At 42.8% G+C, this 18262-nt stretch overlaps 1 protein-coding gene across 1 annotated transcript in view; it reads right to left on the bottom strand.

Moving 5' to 3' along the window:
- Positions 1-707: 707 nt before the first annotated feature.
- rflnb (refilin B) overlaps positions 708-18262 on the bottom strand; it is a 28485-nt gene continuing 10930 nt past the window's right edge. The window contains exons 2-3 of the mRNA XM_068010513.1: positions 4785-4894; positions 708-3200 (exon numbers count right to left, since the gene is read on the bottom strand). Coding sequence (XP_067866614.1) covers positions 2867-3200; positions 4785-4894 — 444 coding nt within the window. The 3' untranslated portion in view covers positions 708-2866. The remainder of the gene's footprint in view (positions 3201-4784; positions 4895-18262) is intronic.

Below are 18262 nucleotides of genomic sequence, written 5' to 3'. Positions count from 1 at the left end.
ATAACAGTTTGTAACAGAACATGTATAGCCCATGTACACTTACCAATTGACATTGCGTTCTGACATTGGAGTAGATTGCTCCCAATCTGTTTGCATACAAACCTTGGGGCACTTCATGTCATGTTGGTCTGGAAATATTGTGTACTTCCACTGCTCCGAAATACAATTAAAATCCTAACTTTTTCCAATTCTAATGCTGAAATATTTGGCTCATCCAAAAGTTTTCAATAAACAAATATCAGTTCCCAGTTTTGAATGTGGAAGACATTACTGAATTCGGAGTCAAATAGCTATGCCCTTTTAAGACTAGCAATTTAGTCAGTCAATTTCAATGACCAAACATACATCAGCAGAGCTGATCTGTTTCACGGATTATCTGAACTATTTCAGGACAAGTGTCGCATTTCATGAAACTGCCGGGATCATGTCTTCCCCCACTCACTTAAATCATTGCTGCAAAGCCTAGTCAGGTGTCAGGTATTCGGTATGCAACACCATATTTAAGTGTGTGCACAAACTTAAAACGCTTGCAGTGTGCATCTTAACACATGCTCTTCAACTGGGTTAAGCTCCCCTCATCGGTGCGAACTTGAGGCACCATCGAGAGTCCTGAAAAAGTCATCTTTTAAAGCATTAAGGCCCTTATCAATGGCTTCAGGCAATCTGTTTAATCTAGTAACCTGAATAATCACACAACTACAGATACATTAAAATATTCCACATTTATTGAACCAGCCACATACAATACCTATACTGTATTTTTTTTTTTTTAAAACTGCTTGGGCTGAGCTGGGATATTTGTGCAAACATTTGTTGAACCACATTCTAGACAAGTGCTTCAGTAAGAGAAACTTTCCTCTTTTGGTCTTTTTAACTCCTCAAAAGAAAAAAAGAAAGGAAGCAGTCTTATTTGTACCCTTCCAAATATTACAAGTGCTTGAGCAGTTTTAAAGTGGCTGAACCCTCCCCATCAACCCTCAAACACCACACACCCCCCACCCAAAGAAGCTGGCTTTGAAATGTAGCAAGTATTGTATCTTCCAACCGTAGCTAGTACAACTTGGTAGCATTAACTTGCTTTTCCCTCATTGTCAATATCCAATGTGTCTTGAAGGAGCCCATCCTAACCCACCATTAGACCTAAAACAAGCCTTCAAGTTTCAATGCAACCTTGCACAATCTGCCACTCTCATTTCAGCATTAGATGCACTGCCAACACCATCAGATTTGTAGATACCATATTAAGAACCTGTTCTTACAGCCCCATTAAGAGCAACTTCTGACCAATCACCGAAAAAAATTACTATTTTAAAACTGCAAGTTTCATAAAGTGTTGTAGCAGATGGTTTACTCTTCAAAATTGAGCATCTCTGTGACTCATTTATATACACAAAGGAGAATAAACCACGACAAGAGGACGGTGGTTGATACTGGTGAAAGGTAAACTTTGGCAGGTCAGCAAGTTCTTCACAAAACAGTGCTCAATCCATGAATGGACTGGTGCAGGGAGGGCATTGTAGGCAAGGCTCCGACAATCATTCAAGGAAGAGCTGGATGTCTTGGGGGAGGGATGAGAAGAGAAATGGTTGAGTCTTTCTGGCTAGCCTTCTTCATCTATACCCATCCTGATACTCCACTCAGTTCTATCAGGAGTATAGCACCTTTAGTCATACAATACCCATATAGTTTCCTCACTTGTGAAGAGCTGGTTTCAGGTAAAACAGCTGAGGTGGCACAACATCCAACCATCTCTGATAATGTTTCCAAAGGAAAGAATAGATAATAATCCTTCCCCCTCCACCACCCTTCCCGGCTATAATAAAGGCAAATGAAATAGTTTTCAACATAAGCAGGCGTGGGGTAATGTTATCTTTTTACCGGTAAGTAGTACATTTGAAAATTAAGTCCCACTACACTTTATTTCATAGGGTCGTAATGGAATTCTTCAGAGCCCTGTAATATTTCAGCAAATATGTGGTGACATATGTGGACATCAGGTGCGGGCTGTTACTAAAGTACAGTGCAATCCAGGGAGAATGTTAAGAAACCTATTAAAACACAATTACAATTGTTCAGTTTGTCATGAAGAAATCCACATTAACCTCAAGTTTACTTATTCCAAACCCTCCACTGCTGATTGTACCTGGACTGTATTTCAACTGAACTAATTGCTTCAAACACAGCATTTCCACTTTTATGTAATAAATGCACAAGCTGTGCTAAATTACTTCAGTGTAAAGTTTAGAAAAAAAAATTGGTGCATGCAATGGGATTTCCTTGGAGTCATGTTTTGAGTCTTTTGCCCAGCATCACCCGGACACTCAGTCCCATGCCCAAACTCAAAACAAGACCGACATTCAGCTACACCTATCTCCAGTCTGTGTATGCTGGTCAAGGCCAGGCGCAGCCAAGTTTTCCGACTTACTTCTCATGTCCTTCCCCACACTGTACTCACGCTGTGTAGGACCTCGTGTAAACTTTGGGGACAATGCACCCATTCCCACACAGACTCACACCCAGGTTCCCGGCGGACGGACAAGTTGATGCACCTCAACACCCATCACCAATCCATACATATTAAAACAATTAAAATTACAACTGGTTTCCTGTGTTTCACGTCCTTAATCTATTCCTGTCCTATACGCGTCAATGGCAATAAAATCTCTAAGAAAATTCCTAAACTTTATTGGGCGATTAAAAAAGAAACACGATGTAGATTATGTGGCAAAGAGTAAAAGAAATGCAGTATTGAACAGGTTCAGAAGCCACCACGATTTAGAAGCAATTTTGGACAGTCTAACGAATCAATGGATTCAAAAAAAACCTCTTAAAAGAACAAAAAAAGCAGGGAGTATGTTATTTTAAGTCACTGGCCATCAAAGAACACCATTTCACTGCTACTGTAATCTGTGGCTTCCAGTTCCACGCTGGACAAAAATTTCCGTGCTGCTTTTCTGCAGTTGTAATCCACAGTGGTTGTATAGACCGTCTTTGCATACTTCGGGTAAACAATGATAGTGCTGCGGAATCGCTGCGGTTTGTGTTGCGGCTCAAATTTCAACTCCGTCTTGTAATTTCTCCATGTGCAGTTAGGGACGCAGATGACTGTCTGGCTGCAGGAGCTTATGCCCAGGGTGTGCTGCAGGATCACATTGTTGACATAGTGCCGGTCTGAATCATACTTCACAGAGGCGGTGTACCTGGGAGCAAACACACAAGGGGCTTTTTATTCAAAAACGCTCATATTTCCTTTACGAGGCAATTTGCTGAAACAGAGTCTCACACTGGACCATGGCCTAGAGGAATTGGCTAGGTTGATCCTGCCTGGGAACTCACCACTGCTCAACCAAAGGCACAACCCATTTCTGACACAATGTTGTCCAAGGACCTTTCAATGCGGGTAAAGTTTCAAAGCAGTGACCCACGAATGGCAAGTCTAGCTAAATTTAGCAGAGAGAAAAAAAACGGATAAAAATCCATTTAGTTTTAGAGATACAGCACTGAAACAGGCCCTTCAGCCCACCGAGTCTGCGCCGACCATCAACCACCCATTTATACTAATCCTACACTAATCCCATATTCCTACCACATCCCCACCTGTCCCTATATTCCCCTACCACCTACCTATACTAGGGGCAATTTATAATAGCCAATTTACCTATCAACCTGCAAGTCTTTGGCATGTGGGAGGAAACCGGAGCACCCGGAGGAAACCCACACAAACACAGGGAGAACTTGCAAACTCCACACAGGCAGTACCCAGAATTGAACCCGGGTCACTGGAGCTGTGAGGCTGCGGTGCTAACCACTGCGCCGCAGTTTGATAGAACCGAGTGTTTTGCAAGGCCACTTCAGGGAAGACAGTTTAGAGTCAAATGTGTTTTACCTAAGTGCCATGTTTTGGGATTTCTATTTCACCACAAGATGATCTTGGTGTGGTTTATAGTTACGTGTAACTTGCAAATCAAAAATGGTTCCCTGAACAGCAGTGCAGAGAAACAGTTTAGAATTCGGACAAAACATTTATCCAAAATTCTGCATCCTGCTTTTCATTCCATCGTAGAACAATGGGCATTAAAAAGATCCCAGCAAATAATCAAATATTAGATATAGAAATGCCGCATCCATTTCAGTTCAGGAGCTGTTAGTATCAAGGAGTTCACGCTTGGTCAGGGTGCAGCTATCAATTTGTCAGTCCTATTTGGCCAACAGCCAGACAGGGAGGGGGTTAGAGGTCAAGCTGCTGGTTGACTGACCAGCAAAGGAACAAAAGAGGAATCACTTAGGCTAACTCAGTTGACCAAGACCTGGTATGGGAGACATATCGAGAGAACCATTACTTCTTTTAAAATAGAGCAAGCCCTGAGGAAGAGTTACATTTAGCCCAGAGGAAGAGCTACATTTAGCCCTGTAACAGGGACAGTATGGCATATTTTATTACAAGATACAAGGCAATGAAGTCCTGATTGTGAAGGAATGTGGGATCTGCCTATGAGCGACCAGTCACACTGACTTGGAGAGAATATCTAGGAGAAAAAAAAGCTAATTTGTAATGCCAGATACAGTGCAGAAATGGGAAACAGAATTTGTTTACATTAGGTCTCCAGCCCCATTTGGTTCATCAGTACAATCCACAACACCCCAATGTGGAATTTTTATTAAGCTTCGAGTGTGGACAAAAACATATTACTAAATTACAAAAATCTCTTTCATTTCAACAAACTGGAGAGAAAAAAAAAACCAAACACATCCTGCAGCTCCAGCAGAGGTGTCCTGTCATTTACCTAATCTCCTTTGGCGGCAAAGGGTCTACTTCAACTCCTTCTCCAAATGACAGCGGATGCAGCCTTGGCCCAAAGCCCGTGGTGAGGAAAGAGGAAGTAATCAGAGTGTCCTGCAACAGGGAAAGAAAAAAGCACAGGGAACAATGAAATCTTTTGAGAGTCAAATGTGGACAATGCAGCCCTGGGACTCTCAGCTCCAGAGGTAGTCCTGAGCTGGCTTCAGTCCAACTAATTAACGTGCATCAGGGATTGTTTGGGGGAAAAAAAACAAATCTCAAATTCACTGAACCTTGATTTAAGATTTGGAGTACAAGGATGGTGGAGTAAGACAGTGGAAGAGTTGCCTTTATGATCCGTGCAGAAGCAAAGTCTTTTATCCAGTTGTTTCTGTGCTAATATAAATGCACTTGGAACTTGTGAATTTTCCCTTTATCAGGGAAGAGGAACAGCATGACCAACCAACATGTTGTAGCTGTAGTCCCAAAGGACCATAGGCATCTCTCCCCATTAGAGTAAGACAGTTGGTGATGTATAGCTTGAGGGTCACCATTCTGCAAGCATAGGGCAAGGCGAGGAGGCAGGTCTTCATGAACTACCACAGCGGGATTAAACCCATGCTGCAGCCATGACCAATCTTCTAAATGGACAATGAATTAATAGAACCAAAGAGGAGTAAAGGCCAGTCAACTGAAGCTCAGCTCTGCAGTCCCTCAGCTCAACCATTCAACTGCATTTTAAATGCTAATAACATCCCACTCTACTGTACCAATGAGATTAACACATGGAACAGAATCCCAGTAAAAGATGGATCCGTTCAAAATCTCAGGACAAAAATGAGATAAATTTATTTATTTAGAGATACAGCACTGAAACAGGCCCTTCGGCCCACCGAGTCTGTGCCGAACAACAACCACCCATTTATACTAACCGTGCAACAATCCCATATTCCCTACCACCTACCTACACTAGGGACAATTTACCTATCACCTGCAAGTCTTTGGCTGTGGGAGGAAACCGGAGCACCCGGCGCAAACCCACGCGGTCACAGGGAGAACTTGCAAACTCCGCACAGGCAGTATCCAGAATTGAACCCGGGTCGCTGGAGCTGTGAGGCCACGGTGCTAACCACTGCGCCGCCCCTAATGGACAGAGGTGACCAAATGCTGCTGTGAAAAACAGCATGTGAAAAGTTAAACAGCAACAAAATACTGCAAAATTGAAATTAGAACAGAAAATGATGGAAACAATCAGGTCAAGCAGTAGCTGTGGGGAAAGAAACACAATTGCAGGTTGATGACCTTTGATTAGGAAAGTGACAAGCATAGAATGAGTTGGTGAGGTTTTATTCAACTATCTTGGGATGCAGATAAATTTTGCAGAACCATTAGCCTGGGACTGCCCAACTGGGCCAAATCTGGTCCATAAGTTTGTTTCATCTGCCTTCAAATTCTTTGGATATTAAGCACATAAAATGTACTTCGACGATGGTTAGTTTCATTGAGAGTTAAAATTGACCCATGTGAGCTTAATATGAAAGAGGGGCTCAGTGCCAGATGAACAGTACAAGTACTAACACTGGCATCTCACTAAGGATAGTCCAGGCTTGTTATCCCAACATCCTGTTTATATTGGGTATTCTGGAATTTATAACTGTTCATTCTGATGAGTGTGCAGATTTTCAGTACTGACTCAGCTGATCTTGGCAATAGAATCCTTTCTGCGATTAACTGTTGCCGAGGTCTGCACTGACTGCAGACCCAGAGACAGCGCGGTGCTGTAAATGTACCGGGCTGGGTTCCGTTCTGCTGAATGAGCAGCACACCTGAAGTAATTTTAAATTTCCCAGGATTGGAGGGAGATAAAAAGGCTCCTCCCCAAGTGGGGGGGGGGGGGGGGGAAGACTGTTATAGCACCTTTCACAACCTCAGGATATCCCAACTTGCTTTATAGCCAATGAAGTACTATCAAAGTGTTGTAACATAGGAAACTTGGCCAATTTACACAGAGCAAGCTCCCAAAAATAGCAATGTGATAATGACAAGATAATCTCTTTTCGTGATGTTGATTGAATGATAAATGTTGGTCAACACACTGTGGATAACTCCCTTGCTCTTCTTTGAAATAGCACCAAGGGATCTTTTGCATCCAACTGAGGCAGACGGGATTGAAAAGACAGCAGCACTCCCTCAGTACAACACTGCAGCGTCAGCCTAGATTTTTGTACTCGAGGCTCTAGAGTGGAACTTGAACCCACAACCTTTCAACTCAGAGGCAAAAGTGCTACCAGCTGAGCCTCGAGTCAGATAACAGACTTTTGTACCAGTCTCCCATCCCAGAAGGTTTACCGGGTTAAGACTGAAGTTTAAGCATTAGAGGAATAAGGAGGGGGAGCGAGAGAAATGGTTGGCTGAGGGCTTGGGGTGTCGGGCTTTGTCTGGGTATGGATGGTCTTGTATTTTGCCCATTTATGGGAGGGGGTCTCAATGTACATTTATGGAGCTTTTGGTTTCCTATATCTGGGGCTCATGTGTCTATTGATCAAATCAGCACCCCTCCACCACCACCCCATATCCAGTCCCACAGTTCCAAAGGCTTGGGGGTCCCTCTGCTAGGTAATTAAGCAAGTGTGTCGAGTCTACAATAGGTAGATTGTACTGATCTGTCAAAAAGCCTTTCCTTATCCAACTTCCCATGCCTGCCATTCCCTCGTTTTGAAGGAGACTGAGCAATTAGTGGCAAAATCACATTTTTAGCCATTCAAATTTTCACAGGCTGTAAAAGCTTTAATTTATTATATTCTCAGTAATTGGTTACACAAGGCATGTTACCTTTTAAAGGACCCTCTGGCTGTGAAGATAATGTGCTAGATAATTACCAGTCTATGTAATTTTCCATCCATCCCCTTTGCATTCACTCACTGACAATGCACAATTATCTTAATTTGAAAGCAGTTTTCAAAGACAAAAAAAACAGCTATCCTTGAATTCCCCTTAATTACTTAAGCTCTGGTATTTATCTATCTGCAGAGCTGTCAAGCCAGCTATGTGGCATGTGCTCTACAGGGGACCCTCCAAACAATTGGAGTGTGAGGGTGCTTTTTTTCCTCCCTATTCAAACATGGAATGGGGTTTGATCACATCAGCTTTTGAGCCAAGGAACAGGAAAGTCAGCCAAAGCTTCCACTGTTGATCCCTGTCCAATGAAACCCATTAAATGACCCAGGTTAGAGGAAAACAGAACACACGAGTACAATCAGGTAAGGACCTAATAGGGATCATGTGATGTCTTCCAGCAGTCTGCCACCACACACTATTCAGGTGTAAACATGAAAAGTGACTACCTAGACAAAGAATGCCCATTAAAGTACATGCCAGCATGAGAAAGAGAAAAAAAGAACTGGGGAAAAAAAAAGTTTTACACAAGAGCTTTTGAATAAAAAGTGAACAACTAACCGGAACTGAAACTTTGTGCCCACAACTGCAGTTCCCCATCATATTCCAACATACTGCACGTGTAAAGACTTGTAATTCTGGCAGGGGAGACTGGAGATATTTGGGCTGTTCAATTTTTTTTATTTATAAAAATAATTTTTTTATTCATAAAAATTTGTAAAAAAAATACATCACAGACAATCCAAATTGGAGATTTCAGAGAGTGCAATAAAGATCAGTTTCTTTCGATACAGAACATGAGGTGCTTCACAATTCTTGCCATTCCATTTTATATGGAACGTACATTTGCATTACATATCAAAAACATTCTCTGGTGTATACAGCCCAATGGGTTTTACACAGTTTCCAGCTCCTCAGTTCACTTTGGTGGGAGGACCTTACACAGTGGCCTTTCCCCGTTTGAGCCTTTGCGGCGGCTGTCCCAAGCTTTAGTGCGTCCCTCAGCACGTAGTCCTGGACCTTGGAATGTGTCAGTCTGCAACACTCGGTCGTGGATAACTCTCTGCACTGGAAGACCAGCAAATTTCAGGCAGACCAAAGTGCGTCTTTCACCGAGTTGATGGTCCTCCAGCAGCAGTTGATGTTTAACTTGGTGTGCGTGCCTGGGAGCAGCCTGTAAAGCACAGACTCCTGTGTTACGGAGCTGCTCGGGATGAATCTCAACAAAAACCACTGCATCTCTTTCCAGATCTGCTTTGCAAAGGCACATTTCAGAAGGAGGTGGACAACAATCTCCTCCCCACTGCAGCTGCCTTGAGGACAGCATGCAGAGGCGGTGAGACTGCAGGCGTACAGGAAGGATCTGGTAGGGAGTGTCCTTCTCACTGCCAGCCATGCTACATCTTGGTGCTTGTTTGACAGTTGACAGAATGCCTCATTGCCAGAAATGAGTTTGACAGTCTGCTTGGGGAGCAATCTGCTTTGGGCTCTTCAATTTTTTTTTTAAATTTCCAAAATATACTTTATTCATAAAAGTCTGTAAAAACTAAATACATTACAAAACAGTTCCAAACAGCACAAAGTCAAAAAATACAAACAGTGCAAAGGAGATCAGTTTCCTTCAATACAGGAGTGAATTGCCTCACAACCCTTCCATTTCATTTTACATGCTATGTACATTTTACAGCAAACAAATATTTTCTGGATATAGTTCGAGGGGTTTCCCATGGATCCAGCCCCTCAGTTCACCTTGGTGGGGGGACCTTACACAATAGTCTTTCCCCATTGAGCCTTTGCCACAGCTGCCCAAGCTTTAGTGCGTCCCTCAGCACGTAGTCCTGGACCTTGGAATGTGCCAGTCTGCAACATTCGGTGGTGGACAACTCTTTGCGCTGGAAGACCAGCAAGTTTCGGGCAGACCAAAGGGCGTCTTTCACTGAATTGATAGTCCTACAGCAGCAGTTGATGTTTGTCTCAGTGTGCGTCCCTGGGAACAGCCCATAGAGCACAGACTCCTGTGTTACGGAGCTGCTTGGGATGAACCTCAACAAAAACCACTGCATCTCTTTCCACACCTGCGTTGGGCTTTTTTTTTTAATTTCCAAAATATACTTTATTCATAAAAATCTGTAAAAATTACATTTCCAAACAGTTTAAAACAGGCTCTTCAATCATGAAATAAGTAGCAGAGTGGAAACCTCCCATTTATAGGAGAGACTAGAGAGAAAAGAGGTAAAGTGAGAGCACTACTTCAAGGTAAACCTAAATAGTAAGAAAAGGGGTTTGGGGATGGGGGGGTTGGGGTGGAAGAGGGGCGTCGATGGAGTAAACATTCAAATCAGTAAAAGGAATTTTTGTTTTTTTTATAAAAAGGTCTGATGTCTGAAAGTTCTTCAGAGTGATATATAGTTGGAATGGAATTTGCATTGGGTACTGGAGTCCATATTCTTGCAACCAATGTTGTGAATGGGGGTGGGAAGAGGGTAGAGACAGGGAGAGCTGCTGGCTTTACATACGAACATACGAATTAGGAGTAGTAGGCGGCCAGTTGGCCCTTCGAGCCTGCTCCGCCATTGAATAAGTTCATGGTTGAACTGATTACTCCACATTTCCACCTACCCCCCATAACCTTCCATCTCCTTGCTTATCAAGAATCTATCTACCGCTGCCTTAAAAATGTTCAAAGACGCTGCTTCCACCACCTTTGGAGGAAGAGAATTCCAAAGACTCATGACCCTCAGGAGAAAATATTTCTCATCTGGGTCTTAAATGGGCAACCCTTTATTTTTAAACAGTCACCCCTAGTTCTAGATTCTTCCAAGGGGAAACATCCCTTCCACATCCACCCCATCAAGACCCCACAGGATCTTATACATTTCATCAAGTCACCTCTTACTCTTCTAAATTCCAGCAGATACAAGCCTAGCCTGTCCAACCTTTCCTCATAAGAAAGCCCGCCCATTCCAGGTATTAGTCTAGTAAACCTTCTCTGTACTGCCCCCAACGCATTTACATTAAAGTCTGGCTAACCGACCTGAAAGGACCCGACGTGTCGGGTCCGGGTCAGGTTGCACTTACAGCTCCGGCATTCGGGCTCAGGCACAGTCTGTCACAACCTCAGGTAAGTGGCTCCAATGTTAATGTAATTTTTGGACTAGAAAGGTGGTTTCATTAGTTATTTTAAGCTTGTGCAGATCAGCAAAGTGAAAAACGGAAGGTAGATTAACTGATGGTCGAGTCGGGCGCGGGAAAAAATGGAAGGACTCAGGCCAGCTCAGGCTCGGGGTTGGATGTGGTTCTGTCGGGCTCGGGTCAGGTTTTATTTGCAGACCTGAGTTGGCCTTTAATTTATATCCTTCCTTAAATAAGGAGACCAATACTGTACACAGTACTCCAGATGTGGTCTCCAGTGCCCTGTATAACTGAAGCATAATCACCCTACTTTTGTATTCAGTTCCCCTCACGATAAGCAATAACATTCTATTAGCTGTCCTAATTATGCGCTGTACCTGCATACTAACCTTTTGTGATTCAAACACTAGGACACCTAGATCCCTCTGCATCCTCTCACCATTTAGATAATACGCTTTTTTTTATTCTTTCTGCCAAAGTGGACAATTTCACACTTCCCCACATTATACTCCATGTGTCAGGTCTTTGCCCACTCATTCAACCTATCCATATCCCTTTATCGCCCCCTTATGTCTTCTTCACAAGTAACTTTCCTACCTACCTTTGGGTCATCAGCAAATTTAGCAACCATTCCCTTCATCCAAGTCATTTATGTAAATTGTAAAAAGTTGAGGCCCCAGCACAGATCCATGGCACACCACTTGTTACATTTTGCCAACCAGAAAATGACCCATTTATGCCTACTCTTTCCTGTTAGCTAGCCAATCTTCTATCCATACCAATATGTTAACCCCTGCACCATGCGATTTTATTTTCTGCAATAACCTCTGATGTGGCACCTTATCAAATGCCTTCTGGAAATACATAGTACAATATATCCACCGGTTCCCCTTTATCCACAGCACATGAAACTCCCTCAAAGAACTCCAATAAATTGGTTAAAACATGATTTCCCTTCCACAAAACCACGTTGACTCTGCCCAATTACCTTGAATTTTTCTAAATGCCCTGCTATAAACGTCTTTAATAATAGCTTTTAACATTTTCCCTAAGACAGATGTTATGCTAACTGGCCTGTAGTTTCCTGCTTTCTGTCTCCCTCCCTTTTTGAGTAAATTTGGCTATTTTCCGATCTAATGGAACCTTCCCCGAATCTAGGGAATTTTGGAAAATTAAAACTAACGCATCAACTATTTCACTAGCCACTTCTTTTAAGACCCTAGGATGAAGTCCATCAGGACCCGGGGACTTGTCAGCCCGCAGCTCCAACAATTTGTTCAGTACCACTTCCCTGGTGATTGTAATTTTCTTGAGTTCCACCCTCCCTTGCATTTCCTGACTTACAGCTAATACTGGGATGTTACTTGTATCCTCAATAGTGAAGACCGATGCAAAATATCTGTTCAATTCATCTACCATCTCCTTATTTTCCGTTATTAATTCTACATTAAAGATCAAAGGTGTCAAAAAAATTGTGGGACATTGCTCCTTTATCCACATAGTTTTGCGTATAAATTTTTGATAGGCCTTCAGTGACACAATCAGCTCAAGGCCATTTTATGTACACACAGGTTCAACTTTCCCCATGATGACTACAGCCTGTATCTCTGCAGAATGCTTGGTTTTAAAACTTATTTTCTCTTTATTTTAAAAACCTTGGCTTGTTCCTAAATGAGGTCTTCCTGAAAGTAATTGCCCCATGAGCTGCCGAGGGTGACTCATCCTCTGTCTTTCCTTCTCCGTGGGAGAAATAGCTAGGCCTGGTCTTCACCAAAGTCCTCTTCTGGTAATTGTCTTGATGAGAACCTGGAGGATGCTCCCATATTGTATGGCTCCATGGCACAATACATTAAGTGCCTGTGCACTATACCATCTGGATGCAGAATCATTTCATAATTATATGGTTTATTCCATAAATATCTTAATAAATCACTCACTCCCTCCAAGAATAGTATCAGTTGGAAAATGTGGAGGCTCAGTAGGTTCGAACGAGAGAGCATGAGAAAGCACTTTGCATTTCCCCAAACATTCAAGTAACCTCTCAGACAAGTTTTCGAAAACTTGTCCTTACATAGTGCCTTATCCAAAGGTCTCAAACTACTCAAAGTAATGAATAATCTTTTTTGGAAGTACAGTGATTATTTAGGCAGTCGTTCAGTACCAGGGGTATCCCAGAAACAGTAGAGATTAACAGCCTGTTAATCTGGTTTTGGTAGTATTGGCTGAAGGAGGAATGTTGGCCTGGATTTGATACGTGTGGAAGTAGGTCCCTCTCTCAAAAGGTGAATTTAAAAAAAAAAGATAAGTTTAAACCAAATTACAGATCCTACATTATATTAACTGTACATTTCCTAAACGGCAACTTTGGAAGATCCAAGAAAAGAATTCCTGAGCAGATGGCAGTCAGTATTCCTGAGAAACTACGGAAAACACTTTGCTCTCCAAGAATGCACGAGTGACACAGGCCTGAACATATACCTCATTCCTCTCAATTACTGCAATTGCATTCCAGACCCACAACTAGTCTCACCAGCACAGTTACATCCTGATAAACACACATCTTCCCAAGAAACAGAATCCCAGACCAATAACATGTTTAAGTTTTTTTTTGGGGTGGTTAGCAGACAAAGCCCCAAAGTAACATTTTGTTGCTGGTATTTATTTTTGATAAGTGATAAAACACAAAAACAAAAAGACATTGGTAGGAACTTTCTCACTCCATTGTAGTGATACATATACACTATAGCACAAGGAAACCAGTGGTCAAGAGATCCCCGTTCATATTTCCTTTGTCGGGTGATTTTGTTAACTGCTGCTTGTTACTGACAAGACAGAATAACCACCACTTCACCGTTATTTGAAAAATAGGTTTTACACCAATTCTAACTTTAAATACTAAAAAGAATAAAACTGAGAAAATTAGAGCCAAAATATATACACATTCTTCTGTAAAAGTGAGTTATTACTTGGTGAATTTCCTCTATTAGCTAGTCATCCTCTCTCCCACCACTTTGTGGAATTCTTTATCTGGATTAGATGGAATATTATCCAGGTTTTACTCCATAAACATCAAGACAGAATTCCCCAAATTTAGGATAACTTGGCATGTTAAGGTGAATGCTTAACAGATGTACATAATGTGACCAGACTCCAATTTCCCTTGGCTTCCCCCTGAAAGGTGTCAGCTGCTTTACACTTTTGACATAGTTTTATAAATATTGCAAAACAAAAATGCACTCAAAGCTGGTTACCATAGTTTCATTGCATCAACAAATCATCCTTGTCAGAACCAAAGACTGAGCAGATTCTCAGGCGTCAGAGGCCCCATGTGTATGTGTGGCCTCTTGTGCTAACTCCCTGTGCTGGGCCCGCCCCAAAGGATGGATCGTGATGTTTTCTTCGGTTTACACTTTACAATCACCCACTTTTTTTTTTAAAAGAATATTCCAGCGCAGTACAGGCCCTTCGGCCCTCGATGTTGCGCCGACCTGTGAAACAATCTGACCGACACTATTCCATTTTCATCCATATGTCTATCCAATGACCACTTAAATGCCCTTAAAGTTGGCGAGTCTACTACTGCTGCAGGCAGGGCGTTCCACGCCCTTACTACTCGGAGTAAAGAAACTACCTCTGACATCTGTCCTATATCTATCACCCCTCAACTTAAAGCTATGTCCCCTCGTGTTTGCCATCACCATCCAAGGAAAAAGACTCTCACTATCCACCCTATCTAACCCTCTGATTATCTTATATGTCTCTATTAAGTCACCTCTCCTCCTCCTTCTCTCTAACGAAAACAACCTCAAGTCCCTCAGCCTTTCCTCGTAAGACCTTCCCTCCATACCAGGCAACATCCTGGTAAATCTCCTCTGCACCCTTTCCATAGCTTCCACATCCTTCCTATAATGCGGTAACCAGAACTGCACGCAATACTCCAGGTGCGGTCTCACCAGAGTTTTGTACAGCTGCAGCATGACCTCGTGGCTCCGAAACTCGATCCCCCTACTAATAAAAGCAAACACACCATATGCCTTCTTAATAGCCCTATTAACCTGGGTGGCAACTTTCAGGGATTTATGCACCTGGACACCAAGATCTCTCTGTTCATCTACACTACCAAGAATCTTCCCATTAGCCCAATACTCTGCATTCCTGTTACTCCTTCCAAAGTGAATCACCTCACACTTTTCCGCATTAAACTCCATTTGCCATCTCTCAGCCCAGCTCTGCAGCCTATCTATGTCCCTCTGTACCCTACAACATTCTTCAGCACTATCCACAACTCCACCAACCTTAGTGTCATCTGCAAATTTACTAACCCACCCTTCTACACCCTCTTCCAGGTCATTTATAAAAATGACAAACAGCAGTGGCCCCAAAACAGATCCTTGCGGTACACCACTAGTAACTAAACTCCAGGATGAACATTTGCCATCAACCACCACCCTCTGTCTTCTTTCAGCTAGCCAATTTCTGATCCAAAGCTCTAAATCACCTTCAACCCCATACTTCCGTATTTTCTGCAATAATAACACTTAAAACCATAGGACCTCAAATGGAGAGAAAAAATAGCATTAAAAAGAAATGCCTTAAATTTACCAATAGTTTAGTCATTAATATTGAGAATGTCAACTTTATCCAATCAAGCCGACCTGATGACAAAGTGGAGAGAAGTATCTGGGTTTGGTGACTGGGTTTACACCAATCCTTTGAAAATGAAACCATTCTCCATAAACAAAAAAACAGACTGGATAAAGGAGGATTTAAGTGAGGAAAAAGTCAATCCTCAATAGCTCAGTGATTTTACAGAGTAGCTTAGGTATATAAACCAGGACGCTCCCAGATTTAATACTGTACTGAGTTAGCTGACCTTTACCTGGGCGGTGGCAAGGGTTACAAATGGCCTCAGTGCCAAGTTTAGGGTGGGGAGGAACAGTCAAGATTTCCAACCCTGATTGTTGTTCAGTGACCTCCCACCACCCTTTGCTGGAAATCCACATGTGGGGATGTTGGGTGAGGACTGATCAGATTCGGCAGGGACACTGAAACCCCACCCCTCAGATGACTCAAATGTTTAATATGCGCTACTCAGATAAGAGCCATCACGTAACTGTACTGTGGAATGAGCCAACATCTCAGGAGGTGTGGGGGAGGCAGGGGATTAGCAAATATTGGCAGCTGTAGCTTGGGGGGAGGGAAACAGGAAAAGCTGCCAGACATGCAAAAGCTGAACTGCTCTGCTTTGAACCATTTAAAGCCTTTGACCTTGGAAGACATGATAGGTGTTACAAGTTCAAACCCCTTGATAAGGGTGGGAAAAATGTACCCAACGTCACCCTCATCCTGATGACCACCTTCGCGTGCGGCTGCACCAAGCTGTGCGTAGAGCCCCAGTACGCAAACTCCAAGTGTCACTACATGCTGAGGTTCTATCTGTCCCCGGTGTTGCAAAGGCTGGGTCTGGTCACTGCCACTGAACACGCCTTCCAGCTGGACCGTGCCGTACCACCTATCCTTCGTGGAAAAGTTTCTATGGAAAAACACCTTTGACCACCCATTCATCAGGCAGTGGTCTGCACGGAATGTCCTCAAGGCCCTACGGGAAAAGGAGACGGTGGGTCTGGTTGGATGGTTCCCGGAGCAGACTGCCAAAGTCATTTGGCGGAATGCCTCATCACCAGAACTTTCAAACAAGCACCAAGATGTACCTTGGCTGGCGGTGAGAAGAGCCCTCTCTGTCAGATCCTTCCTGCACATCTGGAGTGTCTCACCCTCTGCACAATGCCCTCAAGGTGGCTGTGGTGGGGAAGAGACGGTTGCCTACCTCTTTCTGGAATGTGGCTTTGCAAAGCAGTGTGGAAAGAGATGCAGTGGTTTTTGTTGAGGTTCATCCCAAGCAGCTCTGTAACACAGGAGTCTGTGCTCTACGGACTGTTCCCAGGGACGCACACTGAGACAAACATCAACTGCTGCTGGAGGACTATCAATTCGGTGAAAGACGCCCTTTGGTCTGCCCCGAAACTTGCTGGTCTTCCAGCGCAAAGAGTTGTCCACCGCCGAATGTTGCAGACTGGCACATTCCAAGGTCCAGGACTACGTGCTGAGGGACGCACTAAAGCTTGGGGCAGCTGCGGCAAAGGCTCAATGGGGAAAGACTATTGTGTAAGGTCCCCCCACCAAGGTGAACAGAGGAGCTGGATCCATGGGAAACCCCTCAACTATATCCAGAAAATATTTGTTTGCTGTAAAATGTACATAGCATGTAAAATGATATGGAAGGGTTGTGAGGCAACTCACTCCTGTATTGAAGGAAACTGACCTCCTTTGTACTCTTTGTATTATTTGACTTTGGGCTTTTTGGAACTGTCTTGTAATGTATTTTTTACAGTTTATGAATAAAGTATATTTTGGAAATAAAAAAGTTTTAATTAAAAACAAAATCCTTAAGATTGTGTTTTTATAAACTGAAAAAGGATTTTTCAGTGGACATTGAGACACCTACAAAAGCTGAACTTGATGGATGTTTTGAAAGTCAACAGGAGCTGAACCTGTAAAAAGGACAGCAAAGCAGGTAATTTCAAGGAAACCAGCTAAGGGGTTTGACCTCTCAGCTACTTCGAGTGACAAGACAGACTTTATGACTGGACACATGACCTGTTTCAGGAAGGTTGTGGTTTCAGTTTGGAACTTTAAAAAGCCGGTGAGTTTGGACAAAAATCAGGCATTCTGAAATTTGATTCTGACCTGCCTGGAGATTAGAAGAACAACCAGAAAAGTATTACCTCTCTGTAAAAGAAACCTGCATCTCGAGAAGAAACCCAGTATTTCAAAATGTGGCAGATTCCTATTGCCTCCTGTCTCTGAAGAATCCCTGCTTCAAGTGTGATTCCTGTTGCCTCCTGTGTTTTAAGAAACCTTCTACTGCTATACTGCTGCTGTAAGACCCAAAATGGCCTGTTGCTACACCCCTGATGAAAGACTTATGTGAAGCCTGCTGCATTTGAATTTCCTTGAATGCCTTCCTATCACAGACTCTTCATCAACCTCATCTAGAAAGACTTCAAGTGGCATCTGACTATTTGACTTTGGGGCACCTCGCCAAACTGAAAACTTTTCTCCCAGATCATAACAGACCAAGTTATTTTATTATTCCTTTCATTTCTATGAAATAACTAAACCAAAATCCTTTTCTCCTGGTTAACCTTTTCTTTTTGGACGTATGTGCATGTGTGCGCGCATGAGGGCTAGGGAAATAAGGAGATTTAATATCTTAATTTGCATATAGATTTACTTCATTATTCGTTAAGACTTGGTTTTATAATTAATCAACAACAAAATTAACAATTTAAGAAACCTGGTTGGTGTGCTTTATTCTGGGGACAAAGAGTGTATCTAATTGGCTGTTTTGGTAACTGGGGAAAATTTATTGCTATGCTGTGACTCGTGGAGAAG

Source organism: Heterodontus francisci, chromosome 30, assembly GCF_036365525.1.
Source record: "Heterodontus francisci isolate sHetFra1 chromosome 30, sHetFra1.hap1, whole genome shotgun sequence".
NCBI lineage: Eukaryota > Metazoa > Chordata > Chondrichthyes > Heterodontiformes > Heterodontidae > Heterodontus > Heterodontus francisci.
This window is presented reverse-complemented; position numbering and strand designations above follow the sequence as displayed.